This window comes from Colossoma macropomum, unplaced genomic scaffold (assembly GCF_904425465.1).
Source record: "Colossoma macropomum unplaced genomic scaffold, Colossoma_macropomum, whole genome shotgun sequence".
In the NCBI taxonomy this organism is placed as follows: domain Eukaryota; kingdom Metazoa; phylum Chordata; class Actinopteri; order Characiformes; family Serrasalmidae; genus Colossoma; species Colossoma macropomum.
Genome location: NW_023494787.1, coordinates 49,393,554 through 49,418,482, shown reverse-complemented (window position 1 = coordinate 49,418,482; position 24,929 = coordinate 49,393,554). Strand labels below are relative to the sequence as shown.

Here is a 24,929-nt window from a genome sequence, read left to right as displayed (position 1 = left end):
CCACAGAAAAGTGGATATGCTGGTCTTCAAGGCCTAAAAAAGCAACTTAAAGAAAAGAATCATAATTAAAAATCAGTATTGGTGTCTTATCTACGATTCACTCATCACAGCAAGGTGAACCCATCCGACTGTGTGGACATGGACTGTGATGCTAAGAAGAAGAGCCTGTTGAACGACCTGGACGGTAGTTTCCTGGGGGCAATAGGGTCAGTGGTCCCCCAGTCTGAGTATGAGTGGAACGGGGACCCCCGACACGGGCTGGGAGATTACCGGATCCCCAAAGTCATGCTCACCTACCTCAACGGCAGCCGTATTCCTGTAACCCAAATAGCACCAAACAAAGGTGTGTATGAATTTTTTCCCTTTAAATGATCCAGATAACATGAAGTCGAGTGGTTCTTTCTGCCAGCTGTGTCTAGAGTCTAAGCGTCTGCGAGGAAGTTTCATTCTGAAGCATCAATATTATAAATTTTATTTTTGGTTCTTATCCAGAGATCACAACCCGCCATAGCCTGCAAAAAGTCTATGTGCACAAAGGACAAATGACACACAGTACATGGACCATTCTACCAAATTAGTTCAAACTGTGCTCACAAAGTCAAAAACTATTTCAAAAACAATTACGTAATCAAACCATACATATTTACAAGGATTATTTTGTGATATATTTAAACCTGAGGCATTAATTGAGATTGTAATAAGCTAAATATATATGAAATAATCATTTACAGGGTACTTTCAGTCGGGAGGTTCTAAATTTACACTCCTAAACTCCTAAATTTACACTTCTGAAAATAATACTTACAAAGTTTTTTTTTTAAAAGATCTTTTTTAATTTCTTTTAATTTTGATATTTATCATGAGTTTAATTTTTAAATAAAAAACTTTATTGAAAAAATGCTGTCCTGCATTTTCATGTCACTACCGAAAGACAGAGTTTTAGTCTGTAGGCGGAGCCTTATTTTAGATACACCCCTGTATGTTAGATACACCCCTGTATCTTAGAGCAGGAAGTGAGGCTGCATCCCTGTCCCTCATGACCACAAGATGAGCAGTTAGATCCCATTATTTTGAAGTAAATGTGTCTCAATGTCTGAAAGTCAGTGAGGAACATTAAGAATCATCACTACCGAAACGCAGATTTTCTGCAATTAATTTTTTTGCGTATTTTAATGAAAAATATAGTGATTTTATTTGTGTACAGCTGCTCAAAGCTGTGTTTGCTGGTCATGTCCTGACTGTGTTTTTGAGTTCTGCTCAAAATGAGTTAAAACTGAAACAGTCACTACTGAAACAGCTGGTAAAGTTTGGGTAGTGTTATGTTTGTTAGTGAGAAAATTTAATTTTGAATTGTTTGTTTTAATATAATAATCTTAATTAAAGCACAGGGTCGCAGAAAGATTTTAGTCCAATTTTAGTCCAAATAAATCAAAGTCTGAAATGTGTTTTGTACTCTGACTTCATTCTACACTGATCCATATACGGCGCTGCAGGTATAATCCGGGACCCCAGCTGTGTGTATATGAGCTCCTGGCAGGCCTACAAGTGCTTTGGGCTGAACTACAGGATGCTGGTGATCGAGAGTTTAGACTCAGACACTGAAACCAGGCGTCTGTCCCCTGTGGCTGTGCTGGGAGACGGCTACGTGGACCTGCTGAACGGTACGTCTGTCCCAACTATAGATTGGACCTTTTGGTGTCTGTATTTGGGTTCCATATGCAGTCGTAAGCAAAAGCTTGTGCACCGCTGGTCAAATTACATTCTTTGTTGATTTTCTAAGTGAAAATAAGTCGAATCCTGCAAATTTGAATATACAATTAAAGCTTACAATCGAACTTTAGCAAATAATATTCTTCATATAAATAAATAAAGACATAAATAAAACATAAGATGCAGCTTGTGCAAAAGTTATGGCACATTTTTATCTTTCTGTTTTATTTTTTCCAATAGATGAACTCAGCAAATATATAAACAAATAAAAAACTTAAATTAGATTTATATTTTCACTTAGAAGTCTTTTAAACATAATTTGTCCTGGGTTGTCAAACTTTTTCATATGACCGTATGCCAAAAGCAGTTATTATTTCATTATTAATTTATTAAGTAATTATTTGTGTGTAGCATATTGTGATATTTAGAGCGGTTTCTGTTAGTTTGATAACTTTGTCTCCTACCCTGTCTGTTTGCACAGGCCCACAAGACCACGGCTGGTGCGCAGGCTACACATGTCAAAAGAGAGTCTCTCTCTTCCACAGCATTGTGGCCACAAACAAGTCCTATGACATCTACTTCACCAGCACATCACCACAGAAACTGAGACTCATGATGCTGAATGCTAAACCCACTGATGTACGATAGATCACTACCAGTTTACTCTCCATATTCTCTCGCTAAGTGTCACTAACATCTGACCAATACGGAAGTAAATACAATGTAAACAAAGTCGTTCAGAGTGGTTTGGTGTGAAATGCTCCGTTCTAGGAAAATGTACAGAGTCAGAACTGTTTACAGTGGTGGTGATAGGAACCAGACGTCCACCTCTAAAAGCTCCCTCACAGAAAATTATTACATAAGATGGTTATGAATTCACTGCCTGATAAGAGAGATATTGCTTTACAGTGGTTCTTACGTAAGTAAAAAAAAAAATAGAATTACATAGAATTCATAGAATTACAACATTAAATGACATTAATACCAGGAAAGGTCGCAGTATTGGGGCCAAAGGCTTTGCGAAGGGAAGCAGCACCTCCTCGTGTTAAATGAGGGGCGGTGAGTTGGTGAAGTTCTACTTTCATATCGATTCACCCATAAAGAAACACTCAGTCTCCCTGTCTCTCCTGCACAGCAGCACCAGCCTGTTATTAGTATAAGAACCGGCTGAAACGGCTGAGCAGGAAACCGTGTTTATCTAGAATAAAGAGCCAGACGGACTCGGAGGAAACTGTCTGTCTGTGTTGTTGAAGGAGAATCTCAGGCAGGGTCGTCTACACGGCTATCGGGGGCTACATCTCCCCCCATTCAAAGAGGGCATGAAGTTTCACAGACAGTGAGAATGATGATCAAAATGATCCACAGAAAGACAGAAGCTCCCCTACAGTTAGACCACTTTATCCTCCAAATACTATGAACTTTTTCTCAAAATATTACGACTTTTTTCTCGAAATATTATGACTTTATTCTCCAAGTCCACTATTTTTTATTTTTATTAAGAGTGGCCCTGAAGCACTGTCGTAGGGTTCACTGGTGGTTCTGGATAGTAAATAAAATGTCTGTATTTGTGTTGTAGTCATGGCGACCCCTGGTTCCTATCACCACCACTTTAAAGTAGTCTGAGTCAATAAATTTACAATGAATCACTTCACATTGAACTCTGAATTGCTTTGTTTACAGATCAACCACTGAATTATGCAGAATTTCTTTTAGAAAAGTGTAATTCCCCTTTAAGGCCAATGAGGTTGGAGGTTTGGAGTTATTTAGCAACTGTTCTCTTTTTGCTCTTTTTTCAGACGGTTCGAGTCGCTGTGTTTTACTCAAATCCTCAGCGTTTGGACGTCTACGTGAACAATCGCCTGGTCGCACCAAACAACGCGCAGTGGAATAGTGCCAAAACGGACTACACCCTGGTGAAGCCTGTCTACGCCGGTACAGTACAGCTCAATATAGACCTAATAAAAGGAACAGTTCAGTCAGACAATCATAACAACGAACAGGAGAGAGCAGCCATCAGTTAGTGGATACTGACTAACTTACTGAGTGAATTACTTCAAAAATAGTCATTCGGTACCAAATTTCAGTACCTGAGTAGTCAGTCTTGTCAGCTATTGTGAATCATGCTTGCTACAAAATCTAGCATTCTAATTGTCTGTCTGTATTACATCTCATAAGTGTGTTATTAATGTCAGTGTAATAAACAGCAGCAGCATCTGTAAACACCCTCACTACACTCTCCAGATTCCCACACTGCTTGGTACTATTTTAGCAATTTTAAAGGTTAGAAGTTTATAGGTTACAAAAAACCTCAACGGTCTCACCTCCTGTGATTTTTTATTGTATTTTATTTTTCCCTGAGGCCCACAAATGACATTTGTGTGGTATTTGTGCTTATGTACCAAAAACATCATAGTTTCATTTGTACATGACTTCTATTATATGCAAAATTGTGCCGCCCCTGGTCAAATGACGTGTTGATTAAAAATGTTGAGTGAAAATGAGTTAGACATCCTCTACAAAGAACACATTACTGCACATTTTAATGCACGATTACTGTTTATTTGCTGACTTTAAGATCCTGGAAACATAAAATGTGCTCTGTGTAAAAGTTACATTATATTCTCAGTTTTATATTTTTTCCTAATATGTTAAACTCAGCAAACACATAGAAATATTGTCATTTCATATATACATTAGAAATTATTTTCATTTAAAAATCTATAAAACATAATTTTACCAGGCGTGTTCAAGATTTTGCTGAGCTCTGTTATGATTGGCTGTCCAGTATTGCGCTTCATTCAAAAGCAGTCCAGACTGAAACACTCTTTATTACTTAGCTTAAAGGGAGGAGCTAAACGGCTACAGGCTAAATAGGAGGATATATATGTAAATGAGTTGGTTTTCATGACATCATAAGTCCATCACAAGTCCTTTCATGATATGGGCTCTTTACAGAGGAAGGAAAGATTAAATATTAAGTCGCATAATCTTCTTTTTATAAAAAATTACCTAAGAAAAAGTACCTACAGTGATTTTGATTGATATTGAGATATTTGGAATGATACCCAGCCATATAACAGTATGCTAATTAGTTTCAACAAGCTTCTACTCATAATTAGTTATATTAGCATGTCAGATAATATAAAATTCCGACTGGAATAAAATAAGACACACGCATAAAAGATGCGGCTCATGATTTCTCTCTGACAATTTTATTATCTTCTCTTCTGTCCGTCCTGCAGGTCAGTACGTCCCGAGTCTGAACTCCACTCTCGGCTCCAACTATTTTGATGCCGATTACAAAATGCTGCACGTCCTGCTGCGAGGCTCTGACCCTGTCGAGGTCCGCACGTCTCCGGTTCTCTTCGTCGCCTTCAACCTCCCGTTCATGACCGAGGCAGAGTTCTTCGGAGACAAGCTGGTCACCAACCTGGCTGCCTTCCTGAAGGTTCCCCCCAACATGATCCGCATCACCAACATCATCCGGGAGGGCTCAGCGCGGCGGAGGCGCTCCACTGGGCTGACCGTTCAGGTGGAGATCAAACAGCCTCCAGTCAACGAGACGTCCACCAACAGCACCAGTGAGCAGCCACTCACCACTAACAGCAGACATTACACCTTAAATGTTTGGGGAGCTGACGCCTCCTTTTGAACTGTTCCTCTTTTCTTCTTTTAAAACTTTTGCTTTCCATACAAGTAAGAAAACCTACCTGGAGTGGTTTTGTTCGCACAGCACAGTTGCAGTTGTATGAATGAGCTTGAACACGTTGCACTGTAAAAAATGGCTCATCGAATTTAAATCGCTGCTGTCGGAGGAAAACCTTGTATCTCCATTTTTGTCATTTTTCAGTTTTTGACATAATCTGAAAATGCCTGTTGTCCTTTACATTGTGTGTAAATTTCATGATAAACAGACCAAAAGAAACGACCCAAAATGACCTGGAAAAACTCTGGTTCCATTGACTTACATTAAAAGTAAAGTATGTTTTTTCCTTCTCCTGTAAAGTTACCATTTTGGAGATACGAGGTTTTATTCCGACAGCAGCGAAATACAAAAATATATATATCTAAGAAGGAAAAATAAATATATATACACCGACTCCAAATATATACACATATACACTATATACACTAGTATTTCCAATGTACAGTTGTAGAGTAATAAGATATGTACTATTGTACACATTTCTGTATGTGCAGTCAGTTAGTCTGAGGTCGTTAAATAAATGAGATGAAGGTACACAGGAGATAGAATATTGATATATATAGAATATTGATATAGAAATCTTCCAGATTATACAAGATATGGATAGAAGATGTACAAGATATCAATATATATGTGTAAGTATAGATTTGCCAGATGTGTTGTCAGAGTCATGCACCCTCTGCATAAAGCGGCCATTTTCTGCACATTTTAATGTGCAATTGCTGTTTATTGCTGAGTTCAACATATTGTTTTATTTTGTTTAATTTTTTCAGTGTTTTAAATTCAGCAAATAAACAGTAATTGTGACCAATTGCGCCCAAACTTTTGCACACAACTGGAGGGTCACTGTTGCAGTGAGGTGTGGGAAGAGTTATGAGTTACAGTACGATTCCAGTTTAACTGAACTAAATCATATTGGATCAGGCCTGAGTCAAATGGTATGAACTGAATCATATTGGATCATATTAAGGAACTGAAATATATACAGTCAATGCCTGTTTAACTGTATCATTCTGGTACAGTAGTGTAAACCAGGTATCTTAGTACAAGTGAGCGATATGAGGATATTTGATATTGTGATAAATTATACCTCCATATGCTTTTCCGAGCGTATCTTGGATATCTTCAGTACTACCACCTGCATGCTTCTTTACAAAAGAGCATAATTAGTCGTGTTTAATTGGATTTAGTGCAGTAGATGAAACATTGAATTAAAATCATTTCAGTTTTTTTTAAATGTGGCACTGCTAGTTATCTTTTTATATGTTTCAACTTATCAAGCCACTGAAAAACATTGATGTTATATATTTGCCACATCGCCCATCCCTACGTGAAAGGTTTGAGTGCTGCTGAGTGCTGACAAGGGGATAAAATGAGTGGGCTTTGGCTTTATTCTCGAGATAGCTGACGTCAGGTTTACAGCTTTTACAAACATTAATAACTAGATCTAAACAGCCTTTCATTTAACATTAATTACTGCATACCAACAAATAAAACTGATGCTCATTTGTTCAACTGTTTTAAAAAGCTAGGCGTCCCAAACTCTTAACAGGCAGTCAGTATATTTTTCATTTCATAAATGTTCTTAGTGATACAGCCATTGATGTAAATGCCATAAAATAGAATAAATAAATCAGATAATTAGGAAAAAATGCTTCATAAATAAGTTTTTATCTCTTTATGTCAATTTTATTTATATCATTATTAGACTATTTTAATAATAATGTAATATAACAATAATATAGTTGTTACCGTAGCTATCATTATCTTTTTATTATTATATCTTTAACTCGGCACCTGGGTGACCTGTCTGTGTCTCTCGCAGGTGAGCAGCAGTTTGAGGTGCTGAAGAACATCGCTGACAATCTGGGTCAGGCTGCGGTCTCCGGCAATCTGAGCCAGTCCATCGGCTTCAACGTGTCATCAGTGGGTGTCGTTCCTCCATCTCCTCCACCCAGTGACCCGTCCTGGAGCCAGGTCAGATCAATTCACACTCATGTTAGCCTTTACTAATAAAGAAATATATTAATTTAAGATACAGAATAAATCTAGTGTAATAATACAATATAGATACCTAATAATGGTGTTTATTAGGATTGTAATGTCGGTTTTAGTGTAACACATGGCTAAATTAGCCTGGTCCAGTTTAGTCTCTGCTCAAACAGGAGTTGTAGATGTGGTGGGCTTAATTGTAACAGACCGAGGGTTTTGTTGTAACAGCTGCTAAAAAGTCGGATTATTTGCGAAAAAATAAATATTCAATGTAGTTCTATGTTGTTTGAACAAGACGAGTTTTCCAACCTAAAATCATGAGAATATATTAATCAGAATAAATATGATTAGTCAGAAGAGGCTGGCAAAATTGTTTTTGGACCAAAATGTAGGAGAGAAATAATCAGCACAATATATATTATATTCATATTGTCTGTATATTTTATACACATGATACTTAAAGCATTTTTCTGATTGATGTGTGCATAAGAATTTAAAAAAGACCGCTGTATTTATATGGGGGGGGGTGAATCTCTCTCATTATTTATATTAGGAGAGCTATTGTTAACAGTGTGTTAAAACCAGTGGTTGATTTTGTGTCAGAAATGAATACAGCATGTCGCTGCTGTTAGAACAAAACCTTGTATCTCCAAAATGGTAACTTTACAGGAGAAGAAAAAAACATACTTTACTTCTAATGTAAGTCAATGGAACCAGACGTGTTTCCAAGTAATTTTGAATCATGTCTTTTGGTCCATTCGTCATGAAATATATACGCAATGTAAAGGACAACAGGGAGACTTCAGATTACGTCAAAAACTGAAAAATGACAAAGATGGAGATACGAGGTTGTGTTCTGACAGTAGCTATATATGCATATAAAACCTTTGATTAAATGATTATTAGTGCTTTTTAAACATTATTAATATCTTTTAACAATATCGTGATAACACCGTAATAACTTTGGTCATTATGGGAAATTTACCATCATTGTACATTTTCTCTCCATCCCATCACTAATGCTATCACATTACAAGAGATCCAGGATGAACAAACATACACTGTGTACATGTGCGAGTGGAAATGACTGTTATCTTCCAGTGCAGTCACTCGTTACGCTACTGTGAGCTCACGCTAAACCTAATTAAGCCACTCAGCCTGATAGTACATACAGTTCTGAGAGATTCTGTCTCTGTGGGTCAGGTGGCCAGTCAGGAAGTGACGCGTCAGGATCCACCAGTGCAGACGGTGAAGAGCGTGTCGTCTCTGATCGTGGTGCAGCAGCCGGTAGCAGGATATCAGCCTGGACCTCTTAGCGTACAGCCGTGCATCATGGCAGTGGACCAGGAGGTAAGTTTCTCACCAGCACTCGAACGAGAAGAAGTCAAGCGTTTGTTTAATTTGGGTAATTTAAATATGTCAAATGTTTAATTTGGGTTATTTAAATGTGTGAAATCAGATTTTTTCAGCAGCAAGAAAAAGCAGAAAAATCTACATATACAGATGTGTGCTGGTTATATGATTAATTATTGGACCATCTTTGCTCTCAGCGGTCAAATTGAAATCAAGCACAAAATACAAACGTTTCTTTGGTCAGTTGTAGGTGATTATATGCTGTACCATCACTACACTAGTGATGGTCTCTACTCTAAAACAGCTCATAAAGAGACTGTGAGCAGCAGGAACATGTAAGGGCCCAGCCTGTGCCGCCGACAGCCAGCAGAGGGCAACCGCCGCGAAGTGCTATAGGTTCAGGGAACTCCAATTCCCAGAAGCCCTCGGGCTGATTAGGCCCAACCTGGCACACCTGTGGAATTCTCTACTTAAGGCCGTGGCAAACAGCAGCGCTTTGTCACACCTTTGTAGAGGGGTGACCGGTACGGTACTTAGCCCAGGTTTAAACAGAAAGGAAAGGAAAGGAAAGGAAAGGAAAGGAAAGGAAAGGAAAGGAAAAAGAAAAAGAAAAGAAAAAGAAAAGAACAGAAAAGGAAAGAGGGCTGGAAACAAAGCAAAAGAGAGAAATTGCCCCAAAACTACTTAAAAACCAAAAAAAGGCTTGAGCAACAAACGGCTCCAGGCCATACAAAAGGTGTTTGCTCCACTAAGAGCAAACGGGTGAAACAAGCCTGCCTTCCTCTCAGAATCACAGAGGAAGCAATTTTTGTTTTCTGATTATCTCTTATTTCACTTTTCCAGTTCAGCCTTTTTTGATCCTGCTGCTTTCAGCTTACGCTTTGTTTGCCGTTTTCCCGCCTTCTTATTTCCCATTCGTTGAGGTGTCGCCTGTGCTTCCGATTCGAGGCTTGCTCTGTGTCACCTCAACTCCAACATGCACAATCACCAAATTCACACTCCATCGCTTCAATAAATTAATCTGACACTTTCTCACGGGTTTTCCCCTCTGCACTTGGGTCCGCCTCCCTGCCGTCCCGTAACGGAACATTATCAAAATGTGCACTGAAGCTGAGGGCCAGAGTTATGTAGCATGTGGAGGTCTTTATACTGTATAAATCTCCCACTGAATTCTGTTGGGACTTTGTCTCCAGGGGGCCTGCGTATCAGTGGGGGTGACGACTCTAACAATTACAGCTGTGCTCAAAGACGGTAATGGGAACCTAGTAGACGGCCTGTACGGAAACACCACCATCCCCTTCTCAACCTGCTGGGCCAATTACACCGACCTGGCCATCTCTATCTCTGGTGAGTGACCTCAAAGTCAGCCCCCTAAGAGGACTTCCACCAATTTTACCAAACTTGTATGATTCAGTGGTTAAGATATAAGCAAAGCCACTCAGGCTGGTTTGGTATGAAGTGGTTGATTGTAGAGACTCAGATTTCTTTACAGTGGTGCTGATAGGAACCAGGGGTCACCAGGACTACAACACAAATATAGCCATTTTTTCACTGTCCAAAACCGCCACACGTGTCTTCTGAATTTTTATATGTAGTGTTGATGATGGTAAAATATGGTAAATTAAAAAAGTTAGTTTTCTTTGGGGACTATTTTGGGGACTCTTTCTCTGCTATGAATGTATTATTAAGAATAGGTTTTATGTCTTATTGCGAAAACATCATACAACACTGTCTCAGACATCAGGCAGTGTATTCATAACTACTTAATGCAATAGCTTTCTGTGAGGGAGCTTTTAGAGGCATTAAACTAAAAATTTTGAAACGTCCCCTTAATACTAATCAGCTGTTATTGTTTTCTTTCTGCTTTGATAATAAGCAGAGACTGCCATCCCTTTTGTAGATGCTGTCTTCACTGTCCAGTTTTTCCTCTTTTCCACAGGGAAGAATCTGACACTGGCTTTCACCCTGAACGACTGGAGCGCTCAGTCCAGGTCCTTCACTGTCCTGGCCGTGTCATCTACGGCAAGTCCTACAAGTAAGTCTGCTTCTCCAAAATTACTCTGATATACCTACCAATTCTGCAACTTCTCCCTCCAACACTCTCCACCACATCTGCTGTACTACAGCATCACCCAGTGCTTTACTTACAACAGCTTGATCAGTTAGTCTAATTATTGTAACCTCTGTAATGAATATTTCCAGTTTTAAAGTCTGTTTCAGAGTAAAAGTCACATCCAGGGTAAAATGCTCAATATACACTCCTATGACCACATCAGTTAAATTCTGTATTATTATTATTATGTGGCAGTTTATTTAAGTCATTGTGCTACATTGTCGAAGTCATTGTGAATGACACTGCTTGGTGGAAGAGTTGTTTACTGTGATTATTATTATTATTAATAATAGTGCTGGGCGATATTGATAAAATTCAATATTACAGTATTTTTAGAGTATATAAGATGATGTTTAAGTGAGTATTAATAAAGTTAATGAGCCCAAGCTTCCTGAGTGCTGCTACTTTCTTACAAACCTGACCAAGCTTGTTCTGATCAGACTGTTCTGCTTTCTTCTCTTAGAATTACACCAAAGGGAATCTTATACAGTGCTGTAAACATTAGCCAGACAGAAAGTAGTAAACATACTATTTATTCAAAACAGTCTGAAGTACATAACTAACTGTGTACAATAAAGCAACAAGCCACGAGAAGCTGTGCCTTACAGTGATTTTATCACGGGTAAGGGATGTTCTTAGGTACAAGTTAGGAGTAAAACTCCCCTCTGATGAAATTACTAAAATAAAAAAGTGGCTTATTGCTTTTCTAAAACAATGGATGACATAAAATATGATAAAATACACGATGTTTTTTAACAAAAGGATTATTATTAACAATAATCAAGATACAGTTATTCTGCTAAGAAATGTAGTTCATTGGCTTGTTGTTGTTGTTGTTGTTGTTGTTGTTGTTGTTGTTGTTGTTGTTGTTGTTGTTGTTTCCATGCGAATATTCAGTTGCACTCATTGTAATTTAATAACCTTTTACCTTTTTGTCATCATTATAGCACTATGTAATGCAAAAAACCTTCACTTAGTAGTGACACAGTGCCTACCGCAACAGTAATCCTAATTAGCGCCTGTATGTCACTTCCAGTCCTATGTTAGCACCATGCTGTCAGTGTTAGACGTCCCTTTTCCCCGTGCTTGGGCTGAATGCGTAGTGCACTAAGTAGGAATGAAAATTCTGGCTCCTGCACCCAAACATTTCATAGAATAGCTAACAAACAGCCATTTAGGATTCAACCACATGTGCACAATTCCATCCTGTGCATCAATATTATGGTGTACCAGTACAGACAATATAGGGTGGCCCAACACTAACTATTATTAATAAATTTATTTATTGAACATTGGTGTGTATTATCATATTGTATATATTGTATCATGCCTAACTTCCCATAACGATGAGAAAATCACTATCACACCCCCTCATTCTTTTATCCTGCGCATCCCCTCCGTCACATCATCTAATGTTGTACCACTTCTTCCCTCATCACAGGCACCACTCAGAGCTCATCCACACCGAGAGAGTCCACCACCGACAGTGAATTCCCCAGCATCTTCGACTCCAGTCCTCACTACACAATGGGGACCGTATACATGCTGATCCTGCTGAGCGTCCTGCATCTACTGTACTGTGCAGTGTAGAACAGGTGGAGCAACGACGTTACGCCAGTTCAGCCTGAATAGATTTCTCCTTTTTCTCTAAAAGATAATATATTTCATGTTATGCTCTACAAAAATCAAAGTACCTTAACCTCTTGACCCCTAGCCTTCAGCTCAGTTATTGATCAGTTATTCAGTTATTAGTAATAAGACATTATTCAGTAACTGCTGTGATTCTGATATGTAAGTTATGTGGTTATGAGAGTTTGAGGAGGTTTATATATTATTCTTGTTATTCTCTAATTAAATTAAAGTTCCTTAAAAATGTCTTTATTGGTTGCTAAATAACTTTGGTCTGTACTTTGTCTGTAACTTTTGATCTACCTCCTGACAGGATATGATGAGAATGCTCACTGTGCTCTCCACAATTATTGGCACCCTTGTAAAAGAATGAGGAATTTTTTTAAAACATGTCTTAGTTGTTTATAAGCTTTCATAATCACGGCACAGTTATTGGTAGTTATTAGCAGTCAGTACTTTCCGCACCCTGACTTTGCCAAGCACTTAGTGTACCATTGCACAGTAAAGAGGAAGAATAGAAAAATAACACATGCAAAAGTTTGTAGACACCTGCTGGTCCAGCATTCCTTCTGAAATGGAGGGTATTGATTAATTAATTAGTTTGTTGCCCTTTGCTGCAGTAACAGCCTCTACTCTGGTTGTTATAGTGCAGTGGGTAACACCTCTGCCCTCTATGCTGTAGACTGGGGTTCAATCCCTGCCTGGGTGAACACCCTACACTATACCAATAAGAGTCCTTGGGCAAGACTCCTAACACTACCTTCACCTCCCTGTGTAAAATGATCAAATTGTAAGTAACTCTGAATAAGTCACACAAACTCTGGATAAGTCATTCCGAGTCACGTGAGATGAATTATCTTCTTCTGAAGTGCTTGATTGGTTCCACAGCATCACAAACCCACCGCTCTTCACTGTGCAGACTGGGCTCTTTCCTGCATAATCTTTACTCTTTTTACACTAAATCCACCTCCAGTTGTTCCCAAATAGCTCTAGTTCTGTCTGATTCCACAACTGAACCCACGTCCAAACAAAGTTCCAGTGATGTTTAGCAAACTCTGTGTGCTTGTGTTTGTGCCTGTAGCTTGACTACACTACAGGCTTTGTTTTCCTATTAAAGGCTTTTCAGATAGTTTGTTGTCATGGCTACAGTGTCTGATTGTAGTTCTGGAGATTTGGTGACCCCATGATCCAGCCAATTTCTTAAAAAGCCCACGAGTCATGACTGGAGAAAGCATTGCCTTCCAAAACTCTTCTTCTTAATCTGCATGAGAGCAAACAATGTTTAAACATCTTAGTAGTGGTATTTTAGGTGTGATGCTGTTTCTAATAGCCACTGCCTGATTTACAAAGGCCTGTAATCTTTATCTTAGTCTTGATCTTAATCTTTTCTGTGTTGATGTATCTGTAAGTATCTATGGTTTGCGTGTCACCTCATATTTACATCCAGGTGAAACGATGCACTGTGGCCTGAATGGTGTGTAAATTCATAAAATATGAGTGGAAGTATGAGGCAATAATATTTTGTCATTAGGAAATTATAGTGGTGCCAGTTTTTCACCTTTTTGATTTTTTTTTTTTTTCCTGACTAGATTAGATTCCTCTCATAATTTCAGTCTAATATCAAACTGATCAGCAAAAACATTGTTTATAACCTCATTTTTTTGCTCATCTTCATTAAGGGTGCCAGTAATTTTGGAGTTACTACATTTAATGTAACAGAAAAGTTTACCGTAATATCTGCATTCTACATATCCTGAATCCAATCAAAGCAAATGTTTCACATATTTCACTTTACTTTAAATGGCACTTTAAAGAGATTCTCTGATTTTCTGAGATTCGTATGTTGTGAAATATTAGCAATAAAATTCAAATAGCAAAAGAAACATCAGTGTGTCTTCATCTACAATGTGTGTTCATGTTATAAAACAACATACAACTAAGTGGAGTCTGAATGTTCATGGCCTTTGAGGAACATTCAGCGTTTTTTACATTTTATTTTTTGCCTCTCGGTTGTCAACATGTGACATTTATATGGTTTTGTGTATCAAAAATGACCATAATTAACTTCTACATGAGCATTTTCCAGCCTCTTTTTATCCCTTAGAATTAAATGGGCTGCTTTTGTTGCTGTCTTTAAAGCTGATGTATGTAAATGAGCTGTTCTGAATGACTGTCCAGCCTGAAGCACTCCTTATAACTTCAGCATAAATGGGCACCACTAAACTGCTGTGGGCTGAATAGGCGGGTGCATGTAAATTCAGGGGCGTTGACTGGGCGTTTAAAGAGCCAGGGCTCAGCCCAATTCACTGTAGGTGTGTTTTAGGGTGTCCTAAACCTTTAGTGTAAGGTTCTAGACATCAACAAATCTGTACGAAATTGAGCATTGATCATCGACATCTCTTGTAAACAAAATCATAAAAAAAGAAAAGACAAGTGAAAACACTGCCTGTAATGGAGTAATACTGTCATTAAAGACCTCTTCACCTTTCCTCTCCACATCAATCATCTCCTCTACACGCCTCCTCTCTAATGTCTACTAACAGAGAAACAGGTTATGTTTTTATGATATTTCACTGATACACTAAAACAAACCATTGTACCTGGGTAACATTTTACAGTTGTGCTACCCGACCCAAGGCTGATTGACCCAATAAAATACTGGATTTTGGGCCGATTTTTCATATCAGGCTCAAGTTTGTTTTTCAGTGAGTGAGTTTTAATGTACTAGATTTCCCCTTTTTAATGAAAGTCTCGTTTGCTAGCGCATTTTCTCTCTTGTCAGAGGTAGGTGCCTCACATGCTCGCTCCTACACTCTCTCTCTCTCTCTCTCTCTCTCTCTCTCTCTCTCTCTCTCTCTCTCTCTCTCTCTCTCTCTCTCTCTCTCTCTTTCTTTCTTTCTCTCTCTCTTTCTTTCTTTCTTTCTTTCTTTCTCTCTCTCTCTCTCTCTCTCTCTCTCTCTCTCTCTCTCTCTCTCTCTCTCTTTCTTTCTTTCTTTCTTTCTTTCTTTCTCTCTCTCTCTCTCTCTCTCCTTTCTTTCTTTCTTTCTTTCTTTCTTTCTTTCTCTCTCTCTCTCTCTCTCTCTCTCTCTCTCTCTCTCTCTCTCTCTCTCTCTCTTCAGTACTGTTATAGTCTATAGCTATAGCACTGGAGTCTGAGGAGTCAGTGAGCCCTTGATGACGATAAGACTGATGCGCACACGAGTTGTGGTGAAACATGATGATTTGGAGCTGGATAAAAAATTACTAGTATATATTAAGCCTTTTTTTTAAGGCTTAACTTCCGTTTATAGACTGGGGAGTGCAAGGCTTGTCCTAAAACTTTAATATGGTTAAGTATTACATTAATATTTCAATCTTTTAATTAATTTCATGCTAAAAAGCAAGGAAAACGAACTTTCTTTAAATGGGTCCTTTAATGTCAATGTAAAAATAGAAATCGTAATCTTTTCTCCTTCAGCATCGTGAGGTGTTTGTGAGTTATGGGGGGTTTTTGAGCTAGCTGAGCCTTTTCTCTCCATGATGAGTGAGGGTGGAAGGGGGTGGTGAAACATATCATCAATTCATTTTATTTTCCCCGCTCTCTGGTACCAGAATCAAAAATCAGAAATCAGAACTGCAGCAAATGAATAAAAGATGTACATAGTTACACAAATTCTTCAGCGGTCTTACATAGACTTATTAAATTAAATCAGAATAACAAAATATATTAAGAATATATTAGAAGCACACACATTATCTAAGCCATTTATCATTCTGGATCATGGGCGGGGGGGCAGTGCTCACTGGGCAGAAGGCAGGAAACACCCTGGACAGGTCACCAGTCCATCACAGGACAGACACACTCACACCGAGGGGCAATTTAGTATCTCCAATTCACCTGACTGGTTTTGGATAGTAAATAAAATGTCTATATCTGTGTTGTAGTCATGGCGACCCCTGGTTCCTATCACCACCACTGTAAAGACATCTGAGTCTCTACAATGAACCATTTCACACCAAACCACTCTGAATCACTCAGTTTACATCTGAACCGCTTAATTATGCAGAGATTGTGAACAGTCAGTGGAACTGCTCTTTAACCCCTTCCAAGCCAGAGTATTATTACACACTGCTATAACTCAAACAAAGCTCCGTTAGTGTGCTCTGAAGTACCTGTAGTTAATGAATAATAAGCCTTAGTATGTAATAAGCCTGGAATGCTGAGGGGTTAAATTGATCATATGAACTAACCAGGTAAAAAAGGTTCATTTCAGGTTTGAGTTTTTCTTCTCCACTGATTTTGCCCAGTGCATTTCTGTCTGCTGACCACTAGAGGTCGCGAGAAACCACAGAGTTCGGTTCTTACACTGAAGCTTCTTGCTCATGAAAGGTCCAGATGTTCCTGATGAATCACTGTTACACTGAAACTCATCTCATATGGAGAAACAGGACGGATTGGTGCTGTTTTTACGTTTTAATTTTACAGTACCGTCTATCTGTTCTGTACACCTATATTTAAAGCCAGGTTGTCAGAGTGAGGTTGTGAGGTGAGCAGAGGGAGGATGGAGCAGTCCAGGTCAGCCTGATGATGTAAGAGGACTCTCACAGGTCCAGCTCCACGCTGCAGGCTGAGTGGGAGTATATAAGGGGAGGAGGGGGGTTAGGACCTCCTCAGCAAAGCTCTCCTAAGTTCTGCAGGTCTCCTAAGAGCTCAGCTCTCCCTCCTCAAACTTCTCGCTCCTGTTAAATTTACTGGTTTCCCACTATGCGCGCGGCGAGCCTGTGCACGGCTTTTGCTTTTCTCCTGAGCTGTGTCCACTCTGCGTCCGTGGATCCAAAAGGCTCTCCAGCAGCCCAGCTTCTCCTCCCTGCTGGTCCCAAAGGCAGGAACCGTGTCAGAGATGGGCTTCCAGCTCCAGCCTCAGCCCGGAGGAAGCGCTGGCACTCGGTGGAACCTCACGACTACATGCTGTCCATCTACAAGACCTTCTCAGCTGCGGAGAAGCTGGGGCTCAACGCGAGCTTCTTCCGCTCCTCCAAGGCCGCCAACACCATCACCAGCTTTGTGGATCAGGGGCAAGGTGAGTGACATCATCAGAATATTACCTGCTTTATCACTTTTTTGGAAGAGCATTAATATGAACATGTATTAAAATATATGTGTAATTGTGCCATTATTTAATATGTGCATCAATATATTGAAATATGCACATATGTAGATGAAATATATATAATAGTGTACATTTTTTCATGTTTACTTATGTATCAAACGTATAGAGAAATGCAATACCATCCTGACACGTTTTGAAATATATGGAAATATGTAATCGCTGTTAGGACTAAACCTCATATCTCCACTTTTTTGTCATTTTCCATATTTTTTACGTAATCTGAAATCAACGCCTGCTCTTTATATTGTATCAAAATTTCATGGATGATCAGAACAACAGACATGCTCCCAAATTATTTGGAATAAATATTTTCTCCATTAACTTTCATTAAAAGTTCAGCAGTTCTTCCTCCTCCTGTAAAGTTGCCTTTCTGGAGATCTGAAGTTTTGTTGTTGTGGGATCTTATGATTTACACTTTCATGCAAAGCTTAAAAGCCCCCTTATACTTTTCAAAAACTTCTAGAAATACAAAACACATGCAGGACCTTCACTGTCGGAGGGGGACATTTCTTATATATATCTCAGTACCTTTAGTCAGGGAACATAACTGAACCATAATCCACTGAAATGATATGTTCTAAGCTGTACTGACTCCACACACCCCGTCTCGTCTCCAGAACTTTATTTCACTGTTCTGTTTAAAACATTCGGTTATGAAAAGGTACAAATACAAACTTTTCACCTGGAAAACTTATTTAAGGTTCACAATCAGACCTTAAAACCACTGTAGAACCTTTTGAGGGAACATTTACACTGTTTGTACCTTGACGAATGAAAAATGTACCTGAACAGAACCTTTATTTCTAACAGTGTGTGTATATATATAGTCACTGTCCCAAAAAAAACAATCATCTCTAAAATAGTAGCTTTAGGCTGAGAAGGCAAAAACACTTACCTTTCAATGTAAGTTAATATAAAGAGATTTAGAGCATTTCTATTGGTCCATTCATCATGATATTTTCACACAGTGTAAAGGGCAGCTGGTGTGTTGAAATGATGCAGAAAAATTGACTATACATACATATATATAATATATATAAAACATATCTCCAAAATACTAACCTTACAGAAGGAGGTAAAAATGTTCTTAACATATAACACAAATGAATATGAAGATATTTTATATTTCATATATTTAAGGTACCCTCAGAGCATTTCTATTGGTCTGTTCGTCACAAAACATTCACACAATGTAAAGCACGGCTGCTGTGTCCAAATAACGTATAAACAAAATAGAAAAAAATTAAGACACATTTCTTCTTTTGGACATTGGCAATATATTATACACACAGTACACACTATTACATTTAGGCACTCACAACACATCACATCTCCTGAAGAGTAACTTTACTGGAGAGAGTAAAAAATACCTTATCAACCTTGAATAGAAGTAGCAAGATTTTTTTTCTGATTCATTTCTGAGCTTTTCTTTTGGTCCATTCATCATAACATTTTATCATATTTTCCAAAGGGCAGCTGACATTTTAAACTCTGTAAAAATAGGCTAAAATGGTCAGAAATGGAGAAACAGTGCTTTGTTTTGTTTTCCAAAAGTGGTGAAATATGTATTACATATGAGACATATTATTACATATAGGTACTTAAATATATGGAGTATATATGTGTATATTGTATGCAGTGTTTGGATGCCCCTGGTTAAACTACATGCTTTGTTGATTTTCTATGTAAAATGTAAGTTAACACACCCTCTACAGAGAAGACACTTCTGTACATTTCAACAGAGAAATACTGTTTATTTACTGAGTTTCATAGAAACTGTGGCCTGTGCAAAACTTACGGCATATTTTATATTTTTTGTTTCATTATTTTCCAGCATATTTCCAGAAAATGTGCAGAAAAGTGTCATATTCCCTGTAGAGGAACTTTTCACTTAGAAAATCAACAAAACATGTAATTTGAACTTTGCATCACACTCTGTGTAATAATAACGTATATAGTGTCACTGTCGGAAAATAAAACCTTTTATCTAATTATACTTAATTAGAATAATGGGTCGTTCTCATAAAACCAAATCACACTATGTCTATATTTAATCCTCACGCTCACAATATGTGATCCAATCAACGTTTTCCTCAGTTCCATTTTAGTCATTAGTATTTAGTTTCTAAATCTCTGTGTGGGTTTTAATTTGATTCTCTTGTGTTGGTTCAGCTCTTGGGCTGCTTCACTGTCACTTTTTATTTTAGACCAAAAAGGTCCAAAAAAGAGAAAAATAGAGTCAAAAAAAAACTTCACATTCTGTTCTGAAAGCTGAATGGACTAAAAGGAATGGACTAAAAAGTTGGACTAAAAAGTTCCCCTGCAGACCTGCGATATATTTACTGAAGTTTTTTGTGCTCTTTTTCCTTCTGCTCGAGTCATTAATTAATCTGAGTAACAAAGGTTCTTAGCTTTAGGACGCTTTAAGCTGGTCTAACTACCTCTAGTACTTCTACTCAAATATATTTGTGAGGAAACTTACTTTAGTACATGTTAGTCAGGTACTTACTGATGAGTATATGAATGTAAGCAGGCCTGCACAGTTAAAAATAATGGTTCCTCAATGGTTTTTCAATAAAGAAAAACTTTCTATATAGAACCATGTACAATCAAAGAACGCTGTCCACTATTTAAGGGCTCTTTGCATCATGAAAGGGTTCTTCAGACTCATGGAACATTTTTGAAAAGGGCTCGTTATAGCACCAAAAATGGTTCTTCTATTGTTACAATATCATAGCTTGTTTCAATAGAAGAACACTTCAATCATGCAAAGGGTGCTTTGAGTGTTCATGTTTCTATATAGAACAATTTTCTTTACTAAAGAACCCTTGAAGAACCATCATTTTTAAGTGTGAATATGAATTTAATTACTAGTTGCGGTCAAGTTTAAACAAATCAGTGCTGCAGACTGAGTGAAGTCTACCTAAAAAAGTGAAACTGCTGCATTCATGAGCCTAAACATCTCCACTTTCTCCCTCAGATGACCCCTCGACCTCCCCGCTATGGAAACAGAAGTATTTGTTTGATGTCTCGACCCTCTCCGATAAAGCGGAGCTGCTGGGCGCCGAGCTGAGAATCTACACAAAAGTCTCTGGAAGCTTCCAGGCGTCTGAAACTGGAACTGTGGAGCTTCAGCTCCTGTCCTGCCAGTCCCACAAACTGCTGGACTCCAGAACTTTGGATCTGGAGAACTCTCACAAACCGCGATGGGAGGTTCTAGATGTGTGGGACATTTTTGCTGAGCGTCACCTCCACTCACAGGGGAAGTACTTCTGCCTGGAGCTCAAGGCCACCCTCGACAACCCTGAGAGGGACGTGGACCTGCAGCATCTCGGGTTTCACCGACACGCTCGCCCGCAGCAGAAGAAAGCCATCCTGGTGGTGTTCACCAGGTCAAAGAAGAGGCAGAGCCTTTTCTATGAGAAACGGGAGAAGATTAAGCTGTGGGGGCCTGAGCGGGTGGGAAAGGAGAAAGCTCCTCGCTCGAAACCTCGGCGGAAGCGGAGAAACGCGCAGAAGAACCGTCACGGCAAGAGGCACGGCAGGAAATCCAAGTCCAGGTGCAGCAAGAAGCCCCTGCATGTGAATTTCAGGGAGCTGGGCTGGGACGACTGGATCATAGCCCCCTTGGATTACGAGGCGTACCACTGCGAGGGCATCTGCGACTTTCCCCTTAGATCCCACCTGGAGCCCACCAACCACGCCATCATCCAGACTCTGATGAACTCCATGAACCCCAGCAACATGCCCCCCAGCTGCTGCGTGCCGTCCAAACTCAGCCCCATCAGCATCCTGTATATAGATGCTGGGAATAACGTGGTGTATAAACAGTATGAGGACATGGTGGTGGAGTCATGCGGATGCAGGTGACCGGTGGTCTTTCTGACAGTTAAGGACTCGTATGGACTCTTGGATGCTCTTCTGTAACACTTTACTTTAGGTACCTTATATTGCCCTTGTTATGCACTTATTAAGGCTTAGCAAGCCAGTTAGCTCTAAATAAAACCCCTTAAAATCTCAGGCTGATTACCTACTAAGCCTTATTATTCAGTAACTACAGGGACTTCAGTGCAAACTGGCTGAGCTATTCTTAGGTTATAGACGTGTGTAATAAAGCTTTGGGCCTGCCGGTGGTCTCTGGCCATTTAGGGAGTTAACATTTACACCTATGATGGTGTTACTGAGCAAAAGTCCGCAACCACTAATGTCCAGTTAAAACGGCCATTAAGAATTAGTTATTCATTTTTCAGTGTCAGGAAAAAAGGAAAAACATTAACAAATTTAAATTACACTGATTTCTCAGTGTTCAGTGTGCCTTTATCACAGCTTCCGTTCATTTCCCATACAATCCCATGATGTTGTGGTCTGGACTCTGGGGTGGTCAGTCCATTGTTCAGCTTCTTTGTTTGATGTGTCCGTCTCCTTTTCTCAGTGAGGTTCTTCTCAACAGCTACACATCCTTTCAGACCCACAGCGCTGAGTCGTCTTCTCACAGTGGAAGGATGGATGTGGATTATTTCAGATCTGGGCTCACAAAAACTTTCTTAAGAAAAACTTTGCGAAGGTTTTAAAGTCAAAGAAGTTCATAAGAATGTTCTCAAATGCAATTCTTGAAAAAAAAAGCTTAAGAAGTTCTCAAATATTCTCTTAAGAAAATCATCAATGTTTTCTTATGTATGCTATGTTGCATTTTACAGCTTACCATGAATAACATTAGATTTAACCGTTTTTTTGTTTTTTTGTTTTTTTTGGTTATTTAGTTATTTTGGTTATTTATTCGCTCAGAGGTACAAAATGGAGGCAAAACATCAAACCAAGTATTTCAAACATTTTAGCAAACAAGAACTAGAGGTGATGGTGGAAGAAACAGCCAACTGGAGAAAAACCTCCTTAGAAAACATAGTAATTGTGGGGTGATGACAGAAAGCAAGAGACGAGGATGGGCGAGAGTAGAAGAGGCAGCGTCCAAGTTTGATAACTGATTTAGATTGAATGTTGTCAAATCTTACAGCCTAAGACAAGTTTGAGGCTCTGTAAAGTTTAAGACAACATTTAAAAACAATGGACATTTTAAGAGCAATTTAAAAATGTATTTCTTTAAACCCACTTGGGCAGTTTATACGAAGATCCTAACATTCACCAGTGTTTTCTTATCTGGGATTTGTTCTTAGGTAAGAACAGAATCTACACTCACTCAAGAGCACAAAGGTGAGAACAGTTCTGCGCTTTAAGAACACGACATGAATCTGACGTAGACTTTTTCTTAGGGCCTTTCTCAAGAACACATTTAAGAACAAACTGCAGAATGAGGTCCAATGTTTTCAAGACCTCCACTTGTTCTTAAAATGAGTTAAGAAAAAAAATCTTAAGAAGTTCTCAACCCTCTATTGCATGAATTATTACTTACACATGATAAAAAAGCTTTAATGTGTTTTTGTTATTTGAATTTGCTTAAATAATGGAAATATTTGAAAAAAAAAAATCTTAAAGTGGGGTATTTGGTAAATTGTTGCCATATGGCAACAGTGCACAATCATACCATATCACCATAAAATAAAAAAAGCACCATAAAATCTAATTTTTCTCAAAACACATCCTTTTATTGAAAACAAGTCCAGACAAATCCCACTTAGTGAAATGTACTACCCAATATTTACAAATACTGGAAATTAATACAGTTTCAATTAGTATTTGGAATGTATGGGAATAATAACATCATGATCAGAATTCCTGGTCGTGTGATGTCATAAAGTATTTGTCCTTTCAAAGTAAAAGACTCTTTTTCCACAATTAAATGGGAAAACACAGATTTTATATTACAGCTTTTTAGTACAATTTAGCTAAGGTAATTGTTGCCATATGGCAACACTGTGCAATAGAGGATTAAGAATTCTTAAGACGTTACTGGAAGAATAACAATTTCTCTTTTAAAACATTTAAGTATATTTTCTTTCTTCATTCTCTTTCATGAATCCAGCCCCTGAAGCAACAGTGGAGCTTGATTTTCTCCTCTCTCTCAAAGATGAAAGCTTAAGTGCTGTTTTATCTGATGGGGACAGTTTTGGTGTCTACCAGGTCTTCCAGGTGGTTGTTAGGAGGCACATTTTCTCTGTAGCTTTTCATCATTTTTTTGAGTTCCAGTTTTGGAAACTCCTGTTTCCTCACTTATTTTCCTTTGACTTTCTCCTTATTTATGCAAGTGGATTATTTTCTATCTAATCTTCTCAGAAATATCTCCTGAAAAATGAATAGTTTATACACAAAGGCCGTTTTGACTGGATTTTGAATAAATGAAGGGTGACTTACTGTACTGTACTGTAGAGTACTGTATGATCATGGAATCTGCATGAACTGTGCTAATTAATGGTGCTTCTGGTCAATATCAGGCAGAAGGTGCTCTGGAATAATAAAGTAGTAAATGCCAGCCAGTTAATTAGAAGCTATTGCCTTGAAAAGGCTTAATTAGGGCATAATAAGGGCATTAATGTCCACCCAAAATAAAGTGTTACTCACTTAACTGTTGCACAAGTCTTCCAATCCTAATGTGATTCACTCTTGAAACCACACGCTTAAGCGTTCAGTCTATAATGTGCATTTGTGCCATTATAACAGCCGCCGTCTTCCTGCATCTGCACGGAGATAAAAGGAGAGATGCTCCCGTCACTTCATGCATTTAGTTTCACTAAAAAAGATTCTCGCCTGTCAAAATGCTAAAAGCTCTCTCTGTGGATCAGTCTGTAAATAACATGTACAGTATGATTGTACAGATTAATTGTAATTTATATGCTGTTCTGTTAAATTATTGCTGCTCTCACTTACACAGGTGTAACTTTGTATTTTATACCTTTTGCTGTTGTAGAGCTGACTGACTGTGTCGCTACCTCAGTGCAGAACTTGGCTTTTTCAATGTTCCCTGCAGTCTGTAAATACTGTGGCCAAATGAGAACCATGTGAAAGTTTTATTCTTCTAATAAAACACAGCAACATGTAAATATGAATTTGGAGTGGTCAGTTTGGTGTAGTAGATGTCAGAGAGTGTGTTTACATGCACTCAATAATCCGATCATAATCGGATTTCTGCAGTTATCCGATTACTAAAAAGGTCATGTAAACACCATACTCCGATCTAGAAATCTATTAAGAAATCTGATAAAGAGGCTGGATTTTAGCTTAATCAGATTTCTCAGTGCATGTGAACTCTTATTCTGATTTCTTTCCGATTTCTCTGTCTGCGCATGCGCGAGATCAGACGGTGGATGTCGCAAGACGCAGCAAA

General features: G+C 38.6%; 2 protein-coding genes across 2 annotated transcripts in view; both read left to right on the top strand.

Annotated features, from left to right (window-relative positions):
* The window catches only part of LOC118806221 (fibrocystin-L-like), an 89,019-nt gene extending 75,838 nt beyond the window's left edge, over window positions 1–13,181 (top strand). Inside the window, exons 69-78 of the mRNA XM_036567692.1 lie at window positions 111–343; window positions 1,494–1,661; window positions 2,192–2,349; window positions 3,507–3,642; window positions 4,953–5,291; window positions 7,242–7,393; window positions 8,612–8,758; window positions 9,955–10,108; window positions 10,701–10,796; window positions 12,316–13,181. Of these exons, the coding sequence (XP_036423585.1) occupies window positions 111–343; window positions 1,494–1,661; window positions 2,192–2,349; window positions 3,507–3,642; window positions 4,953–5,291; window positions 7,242–7,393; window positions 8,612–8,758; window positions 9,955–10,108; window positions 10,701–10,796; window positions 12,316–12,464 (1,732 nt within the window). The 3' untranslated portion in view covers window positions 12,465–13,181. The remainder of the gene's footprint in view (window positions 1–110; window positions 344–1,493; window positions 1,662–2,191; window positions 2,350–3,506; window positions 3,643–4,952; window positions 5,292–7,241; window positions 7,394–8,611; window positions 8,759–9,954; window positions 10,109–10,700; window positions 10,797–12,315) is intronic.
* A 4,066-nt stretch (window positions 13,182–17,247) lies between these two features.
* gdf6b (growth differentiation factor 6b) lies at window positions 17,248–21,523 on the top strand. Its single transcript, XM_036565569.1, has 2 exons — window positions 17,248–17,563; window positions 20,634–21,523. The coding sequence occupies exons 1-2, from the start codon at window positions 17,248–17,250 to the stop codon at window positions 21,521–21,523; spliced, it is 1,206 nt and encodes a 401-aa protein (XP_036421462.1).
* Window positions 21,524–24,929: the final 3,406 nt, after the last annotated feature.